General features: G+C 43.3%; 1 protein-coding gene across 5 annotated transcripts in view; it reads left to right on the forward strand.

Moving 5' to 3' along the window:
• The first annotated feature begins 1,980 nt into the window (after nt 1-1,980).
• Nucleotides 1,981-16,444, forward strand: part of si:dkey-181f22.4 (receptor-interacting serine/threonine-protein kinase 2) — a 31,223-nt gene continuing 16,759 nt past the window's right edge. For 2 of the 5 annotated variants that reach the window (XM_067997432.1, XM_067997431.1), the window contains exons 1-6: nt 2,006-2,067; nt 7,924-8,195; nt 8,362-8,529; nt 10,121-10,274; nt 13,584-13,739; nt 13,933-14,081. In XM_067997432.1, coding sequence (XP_067853533.1) covers nt 8,194-8,195; nt 8,362-8,529; nt 10,121-10,274; nt 13,584-13,739; nt 13,933-14,081 — 629 coding nt within the window. In that variant the 5' untranslated portion in view covers nt 2,006-2,067; nt 7,924-8,193. Of the gene's footprint in view, nt 2,068-7,923; nt 8,196-8,361; nt 8,530-10,120; nt 10,275-13,583; nt 13,740-13,932; nt 14,082-16,444 lie in introns of all 5 variants that reach the window. The other 3 variants (XM_067997428.1, XM_067997430.1, XM_067997429.1) reach the window with 3 other exon arrangements.

Below are 16,444 nucleotides of genomic sequence, written 5' to 3' on the forward strand. Positions count from 1 at the left end.
CAGAACTGCTGTAATAATAATATCCTTCAATATCCTCAATGAACTGTCTTCAACAAAAAAAACTCAATAAGTTAATTCCCATAAATACTCTTTGGCACTAATTTGTTCTCTCATATATACCTTAAAATAGTTGTGCACTGATAAGTCCCCTGAGATTTACATTCAATAAATGAACCAAATGAAACGATCTCCATAAATAATGTTCACTCTGCTAAGCCTCCTGGTCACATTCTTTCAATAAACTGACTCAGCCAACTGCATTCCTAACATTTAATCCGGTATAGCAAATTAAATCAAATTTCAAATCACCAATTCCCAAACATCAATGAATTAGTTAATAAATTAACCCTTGGATAACTGGCAGGTCTGAGGAAAGACCTATCTCTTGGGCGAAACAATTTTGTTTTTCTTTTAGTTCACTCATTGTAATGCTGGGAGTAAGATTAATAATATGGTAAATACTAAAGGAATGGTATTAAAGCTGTTGAGACATCTGGGCTCAATTTTTTTTTACTGCACTTTTAACTTTAAACTACTAAAAATAACATTTTAAATAGAAGTAAAAAGGCACAGTTTATTTCTGCTTGTTCCATCATTCCGATTTTACCTGTACTCCCCCTGCTTCAATCTACTTTTTAACTTTAATTTAACTTTATTTCTATTTTGACCTAAAAATCCATTTTTTTCTAACCTATTGCAAGCAACATTCACGCCAGACAAGTGCCAGGCAATGACCATCTCCAACAAGAGAGAATCTAACCACCTCCCCTTGACATTCAACTGCATTACCATCGCCGAATCCCCTACCATCAGCATCCTGGGGGTCACCATTGACCAGAAACTTAACTGGACCAGCCATATAAATACTGTGGCTACAAGAGCAGGTCAGAGGCTGGGTATTCTGCGGCGAGTGACTCACCTCCTGACTCCCCAAAGCCTTTCCACCATCTACAAGGCACAAATCAGGAGTGTGATGGAATACTCTCCACTTGCCTGGATGAGTGCAGCTCCAACAACACTCAAGAAGCTCGACACCATCCAGGGCAAAGCAGCCCGCTTGATTGGCACCCCATCCGCCACCCTAAACATTCACTCCCTTCACCACCAGCATGCAGTGGCTGCAGTGTGTACCATCCACAGGATGCACTGCAGCAACTCGCCAAGGCTTCTTTGACAGCACCTCCCAAACCCGCGATCTCTTCCACCTAGAAGGACAACGACAGCAGACACATGGGAACAACACCACCTGCACGTTCCCCTCCAAGTCACACACCATCCCGACTTGGAAATATAACGTCGTTCCTTCATTGTCGCTGGGTCAAAATCCTGGGAGTCCCTACTTAACAGCACTGTGAGAGAACCTTTACCACATGGACTGCAGTGGTTCAAGAAGGCGGCTCACCACCAACTTCTCAAGGGCAATTAGGGATGGGCAATAAATGCTGGCCTTGCCAGCGACGCCCACATCCCATGAACGAATAAAAAAAAAACTTACCTATTCTTCTGGCTCCCACTGTCTATTATGAGGGAGGGAGCAATTTTAGAAAAACAATCTATTCTTTAGCTAAATGCTGGCATTAAAAGAATCAGAGGGGATGGGCATGCTTAGTTGGGCCTCTCATGTTCCAATGTGAGTTGACTTTCTGTTGCTTCTCTCCCACAGACATTAAGGTCATTAATGAGGGACTTAGCAGACAATTCTACAGTGAAATTCCCCTCATATTTCTCGACATTCCTGAAAAGCTAAGAGCTGTCAACAGTTATTCTCTTTGGTGCTCAGTAGCCATGATGACAGATTTACAGCTTGGCCCGGTTCCAGTTTGCAAACAATTTCATGACAGAATCCACTTGTACTGTACTAAGGGGAATTCAAGCAGCACCAGCCAACAGCCAATCACAACCATATCTTCTGACTCATGGTCAGCAACCACACAGATAGTCCCACGTAGTCCTGTTGTCAAAATCATTTCAACTCATTTCAGTTTCACCGGCAGGAGAGGGCACGGACAGAAGGACATTGTGAAGATCATACTCTCTAATCTGAATCTGCTTTCACCGAAGTACCAGGTATGTGAAAAGTCAGGGGGACAGACACTTAACCAGCACTTTCCAAATGAGTGACTGTATGCAATGGCTTTTTTGCTCTAGTAAAACAGACCATGGGTAGAGTTGTTAGTGGGAATAAAAGGAAAATTGCTATTCTATGCAATGTATACATTCAGCAGCAAACCACAAGAATGAGTGAATTCAGTCTTTGAACACAGCATGTGTGTTTGTGTGTGTATATATACTTATTATGCATATGTACACATTAAGTGCAGTCTATAGATACAGATGGTGCTGCGTATTTAATTGTCTTTCATTTTGAAGTACTGGTTAGAATTCAGCCCAACCAGGCGGGAGTAAGAGTTCTAAGAGAAATGAGTTTACCAGGTGTATAATTCCACCATACAAAATTATTACTTATTTGATATTAATTGGCAGTAAAAGGGTAATTCCACAATTTCATGCTCGCAGCAGGGAAATTGCACAAAAGAGCATGGGTTGGAGTCAGGGCTACGACATTATAGTGTCGGTTCTCCAACTGTGCCCCCTGCAGGCGTAGCTCACCACTGGATTGCAGAATTAGTCCTAAAGTTGACAAACTCACTTAGAGAAGGCAGCTGGTGTGAGAAATGGAAATGCAATAATTGGCTTTCTTCTTTATTCTGTAACTAACTTGTGTTATGCCTGACCTGGGAGTGCTTAACGGTGCAACATAGTGAGAGCTTTACTCAGCATTTAACCTGCACTGTACCTGACCTAGAAGTATTTGATGGCCACACTGAGGAGGGAATTTTAACCTCACCACGCGGTGGGAAACTGACGGGATCAGATTAGCTGCTTGTTCTACACTCTATCCAATGGAAAGTAAAACTGTGCGTGGTGTAAGTCGGGCAGCCAATCCAATCCCGTCAGTTTCCCACCGACAGGATAGGTTAAAATTACCCCTCCATGCCCAGCACTGCATCACGCATATTGATGAGCACAAAAAATAATTACTTAAAACAAAGGTTCACTGCCTTGCTTTCATCTCCAAATTATTCCTGCTAATTTGGTAAATTATATCTGTAGATATAATTTACCAAATTAGCGGGAATATGTAGAAATAGAAATATAAATATAAATATCCAGCTGCTTCCTTTCAAGGAGTCACTCCTTCTAGCTGTTAACAGGGTTATGTCTTGATGGTGATTGGTGGAGCTCTCCAGGACTGTGCTGTATTCCCTTCTGTTCAGTTATTTATAAACAATATATACGCAAGAAGAGGCCATGGGCTCTAAAATGGGCCGCATAGCACCCGTTGTGCAGGCGTTAGGCGGACTCCTAAGGATCCAAAATGGCGTCCGGGATGCGCGAGCACACTTCTAGCGTGATGTGCGCCGGACGCCATCTTGGTAAAGGCATTCACGCATGCGCAGATAACGAACGCCAGCAGCGTGTAAAGTAGAGAGAATATCCGGTAAATCAGTGTGCAACACTAATTTAAAGGGATAGATGCAGTTTTGGAACTCCACCCTCCAGCCAATGCACTGTCTTATCCTCGCACAGTTGGACAGGTCTTAAACTGCATGGAGGACACCCCCATCAGCGTTATTTAAAGTGATCATGCAGGAGTTACAGATTAGTTGCTGGATTATTGCTTCTTGCTGCTGATGCATTTGTACCTGTTTTTGGAGATCTCCTATACCTGAATACTATGACGAGGGAACATAGCCTAAAAATTAGAGCCAAGACTTGCAGGAGTGAAGTTAGGAAATGCTTCCACATGCAAAGGGCAGTAGAAGTTTGGAACGCTCTTCCACAAACGGCAGTTGATGCGAGCTCAATTGTTAATTTTAAATCTCAGTTTGATGGATTTTTGTTAACCAAAGATATTAAGAGATATGGGGCTAAGGTGGGTATATGGAGTTAGTTCACAGATCAGCCATGATCTCATTGAATGGCGGAACAGGCTCGAGGGGCTAAATGGCCTACTCCTGTTCCTATCTTTCTATGTTCCGATAATAAAGTTTCAACACTCTACAGGGAGTGGGCTGACTAGCTGACAGGCAACAGCAAGGGCACGGGCAGAGTGGCAGGGGTGGGACAGGAAAGCTGTCATGCTGAGAGAGGACAGCAGGTTCATGTTCCATGGAGCCAGTGCCACTTGCTGCCTCCTGGTCCTGCAAGAAAGCGTGACGTGTGTCAGTGCCCTGCAAGATGTTTGGGTGATGTGGCTGTCATGGTTTTTTTAAAAATCGTTCATGGGATGTGGGCGTCGCTGGCGAGGCCGGCATTTATTGCCCATCCCTAATTGCCCTTGAGAAGGTGGTGGTGAGCCGCCTTCTTGAACTGCTGCAGTCCGTGTGGTGACGGTTCTCCCACAGTGCTGTTAGGAAGGGAGTTCCAGGATTTTGACCCAGTGACGATGAAGGAACGGCGATATATTTCCAAGTCGGGATGGTGTGTGACTTGGAGGGGAACGTGCAGGTGGTGTTGTTCCCATGTACTTGCTGCTCTTGTCCTTCTAGGTGGTAGAGGTCGCGGGTTTGGGAGGTGCTGTCGAAGAAGCCTTGGCGAGTTGCTGCAGTGCATCCTGTGGATGGTACACTTTGCGCCGGTGGTGAAGTGAGCGAATGTTTAGGGTGGTAGATGGGGTGCCAATCAAGTGGGCTGTTTTATCTTGGATGGTGTCAAGCTTCTTGAGTGTTGTTGGAGCTGCACTCATCCAAGCAAGTGGAGAGTATTCCATCACACTCCTGACTTGTGCCTTGTAGATGGTGGAAAGGCTTTGGGGAGTCAGGAGGTGAGTCACTCGCCGCAGAATACCCAGCCTCCGACCTGCTCTCGTAGCCACTGTATTTATATGGCTGGTCCAGTTAAGTTTCTGGTCAATGGTGAGCCCCAGGATGTTGATGGTGGGGGATTCGGCGATGGTAATGCCGTTGAATGTCAAGGGGAGGTGGTTAGACTCTCTCTTGTTGGAGGTGGTCATTGTCTAGCACTTATCTGGCGCGAATGTTACTTGCCACTTATGAGCACAAGCCTGGATGTTGTCCAGGTCTTGCTGCATGCGGGCTCGGACTGCTTCATTATTTGAGGGGTTGCGAATGGAACTGAACAATGTGCAATCATCAGCGAACATCCCCATTTCTGACCTTATGATGGAGGGAAGGTCATTGATGAAGCAGCTGAAGATGGTTGGGCCTAGGACACTGCCCTGAGGAACTCCTGCAGCAATGTCCTGGGGCTGAGATGATTGGCCTCCAACAACCACTACCATCTTCCTTTGTGCTAGGTATGACTCCAGCCACTGGAGAGTTTTCCCCCTGATTCCCATTGACTTCAATTTTACTAGGGCTCCTTGGTACCACACTCGGTCAAATGCTGCCTTGATGTCAAGGGCAGTCACTCTCACCTCACCTCTGGAATTCAGCTCTTTTGCCCATGTTTGGACCAAGGCTGTAATGAGGTCTGGAGCAGAGTGGTCCTGGCGGAACCCAAACTGAGCATCGGTGAGCAGATTATTGGTGAGTAAGTGCCACTTGATAGCACTGTCGACAACACCTTCCATCACTTTGCTGATGATTGAGAGAAGACTGATGGGGCAGTAATTGGCCGGATTGGATTTGTCCTGCTTTTTGTGGACAGGACATACCTGGGCAATTTTCCACGTTGTCGGGTAGATGCCAGTGTTGTAGCTGTACTGGAACAGCTTGGCTAGAGGGGCAGCTAGTTCTGGAGCGCAAGTCTTCAGCACCACAGCTGGGATGTTGTCGGGGCCCATAGCCTTTGCTGTATCCAGTGCACTCAGCAGTTTCTTAATATCACGTGGAGTGAATCGAATTGGCTGAAGACTGGCTTCAGTGATGGTGGGGATATCGGGAGGAGGCTGAGATGGATCATCCACTCGGCACTTCTGGCTGAAGATGGTTGCAAACGCTTCAGCCTTATCTTTTGCACTCACGTGCTGGACTCCGCCATCATTGAGGATGGGGATGTTTGCAGAGCCTCCTCCTCCCGTTAGTTGTTTAATTATCCACCACCATTCACGACTGGATGTGGCAAGACTGCAGAGCTTTGATCTGATCCGTTGGTTGTGGAATCACTTAGCTCTGTCTATAGCATCTTGCTTTCGCTGTTTAGCATGCATGTAGTCCTGAGTTGTAGCTTCACCAGGTTGGCACCTCATTTTTAGGTACGCCTGGTGCTGCTCCTGGCATGCTCTTCTGCACTCCTCATTGAACCAGGGTTGATCCCCTGGCTTGTTGGCAATGGTACAGTGAGGAATATGCCGGGCCATGAAGTTACAGATTGTGCTGTATGGGTTGAATAGCTGCCAGTGTGTGTGACCTGTGAGTTGTGGGTATGCGGCTTGCAACAGTGGTAATGTGATAGGGTGAGAGGAAGCATCTGATTGGAAGAGTTGAGTACTGATTGAAAGGGTTTGTTGGTATGTGGGGGATGGGGGGTGTATTGCATGGTGCAGTTGGTAGGAGATGCCACTTGACAGTTGACCTCACTCACCTTGACCACTCGTGTCAAAGCATTCAATTTGACAGCTTTTACTGTCAAAATTCTTCCTGCATTGCATCCATATTCGTGGTGCTATGTGTCTGGCGTTGATTTCATCTCCTACTGCCTCCCACTGCCTCGGGAGCATATGTCTGGAGGACCTCTTGCCCCCCCCCCCCCACCCCAACCGCAGATATGGAATGCCCGTCCTTCTGTCCACCTTTTATACCAAAACCTCTGGTGCATCATCAGAGAACCTTGGTGCATGCTTTCCCGCAGGCCAGGTACAAACTCAGATCAGCAGATTGATCGGATCTGGCGTGCAGATTGGAGGATGTGGGATTTAGTAATAAGAGGGTAAGGCTGCCTTTAAGTGGTGCTAGCACTCACGATATCAGGGCCCCCTGCTAGTGAGCAGCCACTCAACAGTGCAGGTAGCACTGGCTGGACGCAGCAATCAGGTAATCACCGGGCAGCACGAATATTACGTGCTGTCTGCATTTCAATGACCGGCCGCGACCCCCAGACCCAGCTTCGGGGGTTATCCAATGTAACCCCCATAGTATTTGGCCTGATAATCAGTTTTGGTGAGGTTGCTTGCATTTAAAGGAATTAAAGACATTGGCTAAGGGGTGGCAGATGGAATGTTTTTACTGGAATAAATGCAGGATAATGTACATTTGTTGAGGAAACATGTACATAATGAATGATGTCTATTAGCAAAAGTGGAAAAGGATTTGGGTGCGATTATCAACCACTGAAAATACTAACAAGGATAATAAAAAGGGAAATATATTAATTGAACTGCCTCTTTATCCTAAATATTATAAAGGTCACCCGGTGACATTTTTTCTGTGAATTAACTATAGTATAATCATAAATGCATTCTTGATAAACACGTTTATGTGTTTGCTGTAACGGCACACAGTGGAAACCATCCCCAAAACTGTGCCATTTTATGATAGCTAGACATAGCTTAGAAACAAACGTTTGGCATTAAACTTTTCATCATCTCATCGTGTCATGCCTCCCAACATCATGAATGGCCACAGCAGAATGTATGTGAAAGGCCAATAATTTTCCCTGCAGAGTAGTAAATATGTGGAATAGAGTCCCATCGAAACTAGTTAATGCTCTGTTGATTATTTCCTTTGAAAAGTAGTTGGATGAATATCTAGCTAAAATAAGGTTGTGGTTTCCCCCAATCACTCAGTAGGTAAAAGCATCATACGGTTGGTACTGAGCCATACAGGCCAGAGGTTCCCTGGTTTGATGCTGAGTTAGCTGATCTCAGATCTGTTGGCAGTACAGCATTACCATTCATACTTGTGCCCTGAGTTAGGGAGAGGAAATTCATCCAAAGTTTCCATTTCTGATCACTATTAGGGACCCTTACTGGAAATTACATGTTCGTGGATGAAGGATGAGGATAGATTGGAGCTTAGTTGAGATACATTCTTCACACATGAAGAATGACCACTTGTGTGAGGTACAAGAGAGCTACTGGTCCCCATGGAACTGTAACCCAGCACCTAATCTGTCTGTGCCTGGCCTGGAAGTGCTCAATTCCAACGCTAAGTGAGAAAGTATGCCATCAACTTCAGGTTAGGAGGGAAGAAAATTGAAATGCTTTACTACGTTAAAGAAGCCATATAAATGTGAGTTGTTGTTATTGTTGTTGTTGTTGTTGAAATATATGGCATTGAAGATTATGAATGATAAAGAGAAAGATGATCACACACCCCAAGAAGTAGTCTCTCTCTCTCTCCCTTTCTCTCTCTCTCCCATTATACTGTCTTAGTCACTCTCACTATTTGACTTTAGGTCTTTTCCAATGTCGACTCCACACTCTGTACCTATTATCTCACAAGGAGATTTAGAGAATCTTGCCCTTATTCAGAGACGAGCTGGACTGATGATAAAGGCACGGCACAGACAGAAAAACGTTGATGTGTCCGTCAAAATTCTGACCAACCAGTGTCTACAAGACAGGTAACTATTACTGCAAAGTTTTATGGGGGAATATTTTACAAATCACTGGTTATCAAACAATTGGCCCCATTCCTACAGTGGAGTTACTCCTATGGGTTTACCAGACAGCAAGGCTGAGGTTTTATGGTTCTATACTTGCCAACCTGCAATTTTCTGCTCAGTCACTTCAATGGGTGAAAAATCGCAGACTGGTGAGTGTTGAAGTGGAAAACCTCAGCCCTTGCTTCTACTGAAAGGACTGGCCATTAGTAGACTGATGAACATCTTCAGAGGGTACAAGATGCTAGTCTCAGTACAGTTCCAGGAGACCGCTAGAATATGCCGATAACCAGTTGTACAGCTCAAAACACATGAAGTAGCATCGCACCAGGTATCATACTGAGGTTACACATCAGAGCAAAAATCCACATTCACACCACCCCTACACATCCGCACAAATGTATGATTTCAACCAACCCCATAAATCAGAGTCACAGACATACCTTTCTGCATACAACACAAATGCCAGACAGACAGACAATGAAAATTAGAATAACATCAACCTGACCCAATCTCATGCGCTTCTAGCACCTGGTTACAGAATAACATTGATAAAATTCCAGTAGAGGGTTATCTGATTGACCTAGACTTAATACACGGTGCAAAAAGATCCATAAATGGGCAAAAAGAGAGAAAATGTACTATAACTTATCAATGTATATTCACTCTGCCCAGAGCTAGAGTCAGCAATGCCAGCTGGAAAAACTACGATGATAGAGAGTCAAATAGAAATGTCCTGAAACTGCAGTTGTGGAAGTTGGAATTTATACCCATTGGCCTAGATTTTTGGCATTGGCAGATTTGGAGTGCATCTCCAGCATGGCAGGGTTTTCAGCTGCCACGAAAATACACTCCTGATCCAGCCAATCTCTGGCCTCGAGGTTACTTAAACAATGTTGGCAGGCTCCCCAAGCACCAGCAAGGAGTCTGCCAGTGGTGAAGGTGGAGATCTACTGACAGGCCTTTGAGACAGCAAAACACAGCCCACTGTCTCTAAGTTGCTAATAAAGCTGGTGAATTTTTTTTTGAATATAGCCTCTGCATTCAATTACACAGGCTTTCCTGATTTTAACCTTTAAATTCCCTTCTCTGCTATCATAGTAATGCTAAATGAACATCTGCTTTGCTCAATGGCTACACAATAACACGACATGCCGAATGCATCCAACATTACTATGCCACAAATGACATAAAATACACGGGGTGACATATTTCCCTCAGTTGCATCTGATTATTATATGCCCGCCCATATATGTATGCCAGTTGACCCTTCCCTCAAGAAACTGGAAAGATGTAAAATGGACATGGACATGTAAGAGCACATCCCCAACTCATTTCCTGCTATTACCCATCCCCAGTTCCGCTAAAAATTTGGAGTTTGCCTAAGTACGTACTGTCTAGCATTGACACAACGTGACCTCACCAGGACATCCATCGTAGGTGTGAGTCAGTGACTTTGGAATAGCAGCTTTTGGACGAAGTTGAATTATTTGTAACAAGTTGTAGTGGATTGGGAATGTTTCTGTTCTGACCTTTTATTTACTTTACATAGAAATTCCACAGAGCTTCTGAGGGATGTTGCAAGTACATTGTGTATCCGATCTAAACGAGTCCTCCCACTAATGGGAGTATATTCCTGTCCTCAATTCCTTGGCGTCGTTACTGAGTGGATGTATAATGGATCATTGTGGTCTCTGATACATGAGGTTGGTACAAGATGTTTTGCTGGAACCCCATCAAGAATATATTGCTTCACAGCATTTTGTAGCTATTTTTAAATACTATCTTTTGGGGTAAATGTTCCTTAGGGACATTAGTGCTGCGAATGGAACATTTTCCACATTCAGGCCAAGACATTCCTCTGCCTCGGGAATTTCTCAGTGGGATCAGCAGCCATGGATGTTCTCCTAACAGGCATCCATCCAATGTACTCTAGTCCTTCAAATAATGTTGACACTAAAGACTGCTGCAAAATGAAGGCATCATGGCTGCTTTCTGGATAATGGCTACTGACAGGCATAACGATGTTTCAATAGTCAGCTGCCATTTGAATAGTGATTGTTCATATAGACCATGGCGTTAATATGAAAAGCACTGATGCTCGCATGGGTTTCATCTAAATCATCCTGCACTCAAGGGTACTCAACCACATAGTGAAAGCTCTGTGCCATAACAACATAAGAAATAGGAACAGGAGTAGGCCATATGGCCCCTCAAGCCTACTCCGCCATTCATTAAGATCATGGCTGATCTTCTACCTCAGTTCCGTTTTCCCGCCCTATCCCCATATCCCCTGATTCCCTTAGTGTCCAAAAATCCATCAATCTCAGTCTTGAATATACTCAACAACCAAGCATCCACAGTTCTCTGGGGTAGAGAATTCCAAAGATTCACAAACTTCAGAGTGAAGGCATTTTTCCACATCTCGGTCCTAAATGGCCGACCCCTTATCTTGAGACTATGACCCCTAGTTCTAGACTCTCCAGCCAGAGGAAACAGCCTCTCAGCATCCAACCTGACAAGCCTTCTAAGAATTTTATACATTTCAATGAGATCACGTCACATTCTTCTAAACTCCAGAGAATATTCTGCACAATCTCTCCTAATAGGACAACCCTCTCATTCCAGGAATCAATCTAGTGAACCTTCGTTGCACCCCCTCTAAGGCAAGTATATGATTCTATAGCGGGGGAATGGGACTAACTGGATTGTTCTTACAAAGGCCCAGCACGGGGCTCGATGGGCCCAATGGCCTTCTTCTGTGTTGTAACCATTCTATGATTCTATGATCCTTCCTTAGGTAAGGAGACCAAAACTGTACCCAGTACTCCAGGTGTGGTCTCACCAGAGCCCTATATAATTGCAGCAAGACCTCCTTACTCTTATAATCCAACCCCCTTGCAATAAAGGCTAACATACCATTTGCCTTCCTAATTGCTTGCTGTACCTGCATGTTAACTTTTTGTGATTCATGTACAAGGACACCCTAATCCCCCTGACTACCAACATTTCTTAGTCTCTCACCTTTTAAAAAATATTCTGTTTTTCTTCCTACCAAAGTGGATAATTTCACATTTCCCCACATTATACTCCATCTGCCACCTTCTTGCCCATTCACTTAACCTGTCTATATCCCTTTGCAGACTCTTTGTGTCCTCCTCACAGTTAACTTTCCCACCTAGCTTTGTATTGTCAGCAAACTTGGATACATTACACTCGGTCCCCTCATCTATGTCATTGATATAGATTGTAAGCAGCTGAGGCCCAAGCACTGATCCTTGCGGCACCCCACTAGTTACAACCTGCCATCCTGAAAATAACCCATTAATTCCTACTTTCTGACTATTAACCAATCCTCAATCCATGCTAATATTTTACCCCCAATCCCATGAGCCCTGATCTTGTGTAACAACCTCTTGTGTGGCACCTTATCGAATGCCTTTTGAAAATCCAAATATACTACATCCACTGGTTCCCCCTTATCTACCCTGCTAGTTACACCCTCAAAAAATTCTAATAGATTTGTCAAACATGATTTCCCTTTCATGAAACCGTGTTGACTCTGTCTAATTATATTATGATTTTCTAAGTATCATATTACTACATCCTTAATAATAGATTCTAGCATTTTCCCTACTACTGATGTGAGGCTAACTGGCCTATGGTTCCCTGTTTTCTCTCTACCTCCTTTCTCGAATAGCGGGGTTACATTTGCTGCCTTCCAATCCACGGGGACAATTCTAGAACCTAGGGAATTCTGGAAGATCAAAACCAATGCGTCCACTATCTCTGCAGCCAACACTTTTAAAACCCTAGGATATAGGCCATCAGGTTGAGCGAATTTGTTGGCTTTTAGTCCCATTAATTTCTCCAGTACTTTTTCGTTACTAATCTTAATTACTTTAAGTTCTTCCTCTCATTAGACCCTTGGTTCCCCACTATTTCCAATATGTTTTTTGTGTCTTCTACTGTGAAGACATAAAAAATATCTGTTTAACGTCTCTGCCCTATCCACTTGATACATTTTTTCCATAGGAAAAGTGATGAAGGTGTTGGCCCTTGCAGACATAGTATTTGTGACTTGCTTGATACAGGTGTACGGCGAAGACTGCCTGTTGTGGCACGTCCTCCGTGGTAGATTGGAAGAATGCAATAGCCTTCCCTTCTATGGGAAGAGCCGTCTCTGAAACAAATGTTGGTTGCAAGTTATACTGCACCAAATAGTGCAACTTTGTGGCAGACACTCTTGTGAAGCAATGCCAGGTCTCCTCTAACATGTCTAGATTGGTCTGGAGAACTGCATAAATGTGGATCCTGGGTAGGTTTAGGTGCAGACCAAACTCCTCAGGTGTATACCTATATTTGTAGGCCCCTCATGAATTGCTCTTCCTCATATAAATCATGCAGCATGTTTGGAACTCCCAAAGCAATACCCATCCTCACTACTTAGTATGCTATGACTTAAATGCCAGTGGCAACCAAGAACCTTGAAGGAAAGCACTGGCAGGAAAAAACACCAAAAACGGTAGACTATCCAACAAAATCAATTAATGTATGTAGCAAAATATAGCTGAAAATGTAAAAAAAACAATAAGGATTCTTATTAGGAATTTAAATCATCATCTCCCTCTATGAAACCTACTAGAGCAAGCAAAGTCTGATGTCTCCTATGTGGCCTGGTTATATGGATGAAGTGCATGCTGTGGATGGAGCTTTGTCCAAATCTGGAAAATTCAGCATTGAGCCTGATTTTGATGATTAAAACATTTAAATGAGGCCTATACATGCCAATAGCACACCCTCATCTATAAGCCCCAAATTTCATGTTGCAAAAATTGGGTATGTTGCAATCTTCAAACTCACACCTGCCATCAGCAAGGTTCTGTGCCATTGGTGGAGCTCGGAAAATTGGGGTTTATATCTCAAACCTACATTAACAGTGTATTTCTAGAACAAATTATTTTTTATCATTTTACCTACACAATAAAGTAAACGTTACTTGTAAAAACTTGCAGGATGACCTCTACCCCAATGTACCAGTCCCTCTCAGAGTTAGAATTCTATTGGATGTTGCTGAGGGGATGAGCTGCCTCCATGGGATGGAACCTCCTGTTCTTCACCAGACATTGAAGTCTAGCAATGTACTACTGGACAAAGATTACAGAGCCATGGTAAGTAATTGCACCAATATTGGCAGGAGAAACTCTAGTATAGATGTCAAGCAGTAACAAGTATTGTTTATGAGGTTAAGCAAGATTAAAGTAAAATAGAGATTCATTATTGATATAACTTGTAGATATAGTACCTCAGGACTGAAATGTTACACTTACTGATGGTCACTTGAATAACTTTTTTTTGTCACAGGTGTCAGATTACAGTCTGTGTAATTGGAGGAAATTGGCTAAAGCATCAGCCCCACTGTCTTGTGTTGTACCCTGTACTGAAGATGTTGTATATATGTCACCAGAACGGCTTCAAGGAAAGCCACCATCCACAAAGGGGGATATATACAGGTAAGCATCTTTGAGCGTAGCAGATTGATATCCGCGCTTGCAGGTAGCATGAACTCTAAGCAGAGTGCTCTTACACAGTCACACCACACAACACCCTATAACACGTGAAATTTACTGAGATCACGTCAATATGTAGATCAGGAGTAACCAACCTATCTAATGGAGTGTCTGATGGTATTGCATAGGAAGATTTTTGACTCAGTGTCACACAGCAGGGAGTCTGATCAGGTATCACAGCTTTCTGTACTCTTTTTATATTGACTTACTCATCTTGTTCTGCAGTCACATGGTTGTATCTGCTGACAGGAATAGAGAAACACATCGTAACTTTAATGGGTAATAAAGTTCACTGACTATCACTTTTTGTAGTTTCAGAGCAGCAATTAAACTTGATTATTGATAATTCAATGACTCTTCCTCAGAAATTAGAAGATAATTAAACAGTAGTTAGACCAGGAACTGCTTTCCTCACCCTGACAACAAGGACTACAGAGGCTTGTTTTCCCTTATCCTGAAAGCATGGCCTACTGCAGGGGCCCAATTTGTGTCACTCTTTCTGAAACATGGTACACAGTATTATTATCCAGTATCTAGTCTTACAGGAGTCTACTTTGATAACTCTGGTTGGACGTATTCCTGGAAGTTTAATCAAGTGGCTTTTCTTCACATGACATTTGATCACGTGACAGTTATAGCAGCTGGCCCCTGATAGTGCAACAGGGTCATGAGCAGAGATCCCGCATTCATCGTGATTCCCACTCTACCGTATTTACGATGATGTAGCGGGTCTATGATATTTCAGTCCCAATAAGTCTTAGGTATAATGTATAAGATTGCTGGGCAGAATTCCTCTGACTGCTTGTTTTGAGCCCAGGTGACCCCTGAGTACCAACATGCAGCATATACTGACTCACTGGATTTCTTCTGTGTCTGGTGCACCATACAGAATATTTTAATTATCCTGATTTCTCCATTTGAATTTGATAATGTTATCTTCTGTTAGTTTTCTGCTTCAAAATCCCTTTGGGTGGGCCACCCCTCCCTGAAATTCAAGTGGTAGCTCTCATCTTTAAGAGGAAGCACTTCTGGTGGAGCCCATTAGAAATTAGGATTCTTTCAAGTCCACTGGCCAACTTCAAAATGGAATCCCTGTACTATATGAATTCTCTGGAGTTTCAGTGAATATGTGTTGGGTTTGTGTGCCCTTGACTTTGAAAAAGCGAGAGGTCAGCAGCAGTTCAATCCAGGTGTGTCCACAATTACTTTTCCTAAAAATAACCCCATTCATTTCATATTTCTTGTTCCAATATGCATTGCCTTACTATTTCTAAACACTGGGCCAGAAATTACTCACCAGAGGACGCCGCTCCATAATGGCATCCTCTCCAACCGCCGGTGAATCGATTGTGCAAGTTTGTGAATGCGCACATGCGCAGTGAGACCCCGGAATCGCAAACTTGCTCCCGTTGGTTCGCCGGCGGATTGACAGGTACGAATTAAAGGGCCACCTACGCTACAGTCAATAAAATCAGGAAACATTCATAAACTTACCCATCTGCCCAGCTGGAATGAAGATACTTTCGCCACCAAAAGGTATGCTGGGAAATACTATCCCTACACTACTTTATAAAGCACAGTGACAGTGAAACAACAAAAAATTTAATTTTAAAAATGTAGAATGACAAATTACTCTTATTTTAATATTTTTTGATCATTAAAAAAAATGTTAAATTAAAAATTTAATTTTTTTTTTAACTTTTAACTTCTGTAAGTTTCATTACATTAAATCATTTGCTTGGCTTTTTATAAGGCATGTTAAATTTTTATTTACACTAACGTAGAGAAGTTCAGTTTACATGAATGAGTTTTACTTGCCTGCTTGTGGGCGTGACTTCTCTTCTTGACAGATTCTGTGGGTATGACTCCCATTCCCACAGAGTCTATCGGTACGGAGGAAGGTGCTGAACTGAGAAAAAATTTTAAATGGAGCAAGTTGATGTCGGAGACCACGAGGTAAGTATTTTCTTTGTCCGCAGGATGTGCGGACAGCCTTGCCACGCCGGTTGGAGCAAGTTCCAGCCCAACAAAATCCATCTGTAGGACTCAGTAGTGAAATAAAAAGTTAAAGTTCCCCACATGTTTAGTTCCATGTTTTACTTAAAAACGCTTTTCTCAAACAGAATAAATGAAGGGCTTGCAACAACCCCAAAGCTCTTGGGAGGGCTACAGCAGCCCCTCAATCCCAAGCCAATTTGGCTACACCATTGGCACTTAGCTATATCTTCACCATCATAAAATGTTTCTCAGGTTGAAAGGTCTCAAAATAGGCATTATGTTTTTAAGCCATTAATGAAGGTTTGTGG

The sequence above is a fragment of the Heptranchias perlo genome, chromosome 16 (genome assembly GCF_035084215.1).
Source record: "Heptranchias perlo isolate sHepPer1 chromosome 16, sHepPer1.hap1, whole genome shotgun sequence".
Taxonomy (NCBI): Eukaryota; Metazoa; Chordata; class Chondrichthyes; order Hexanchiformes; family Hexanchidae; genus Heptranchias; species Heptranchias perlo.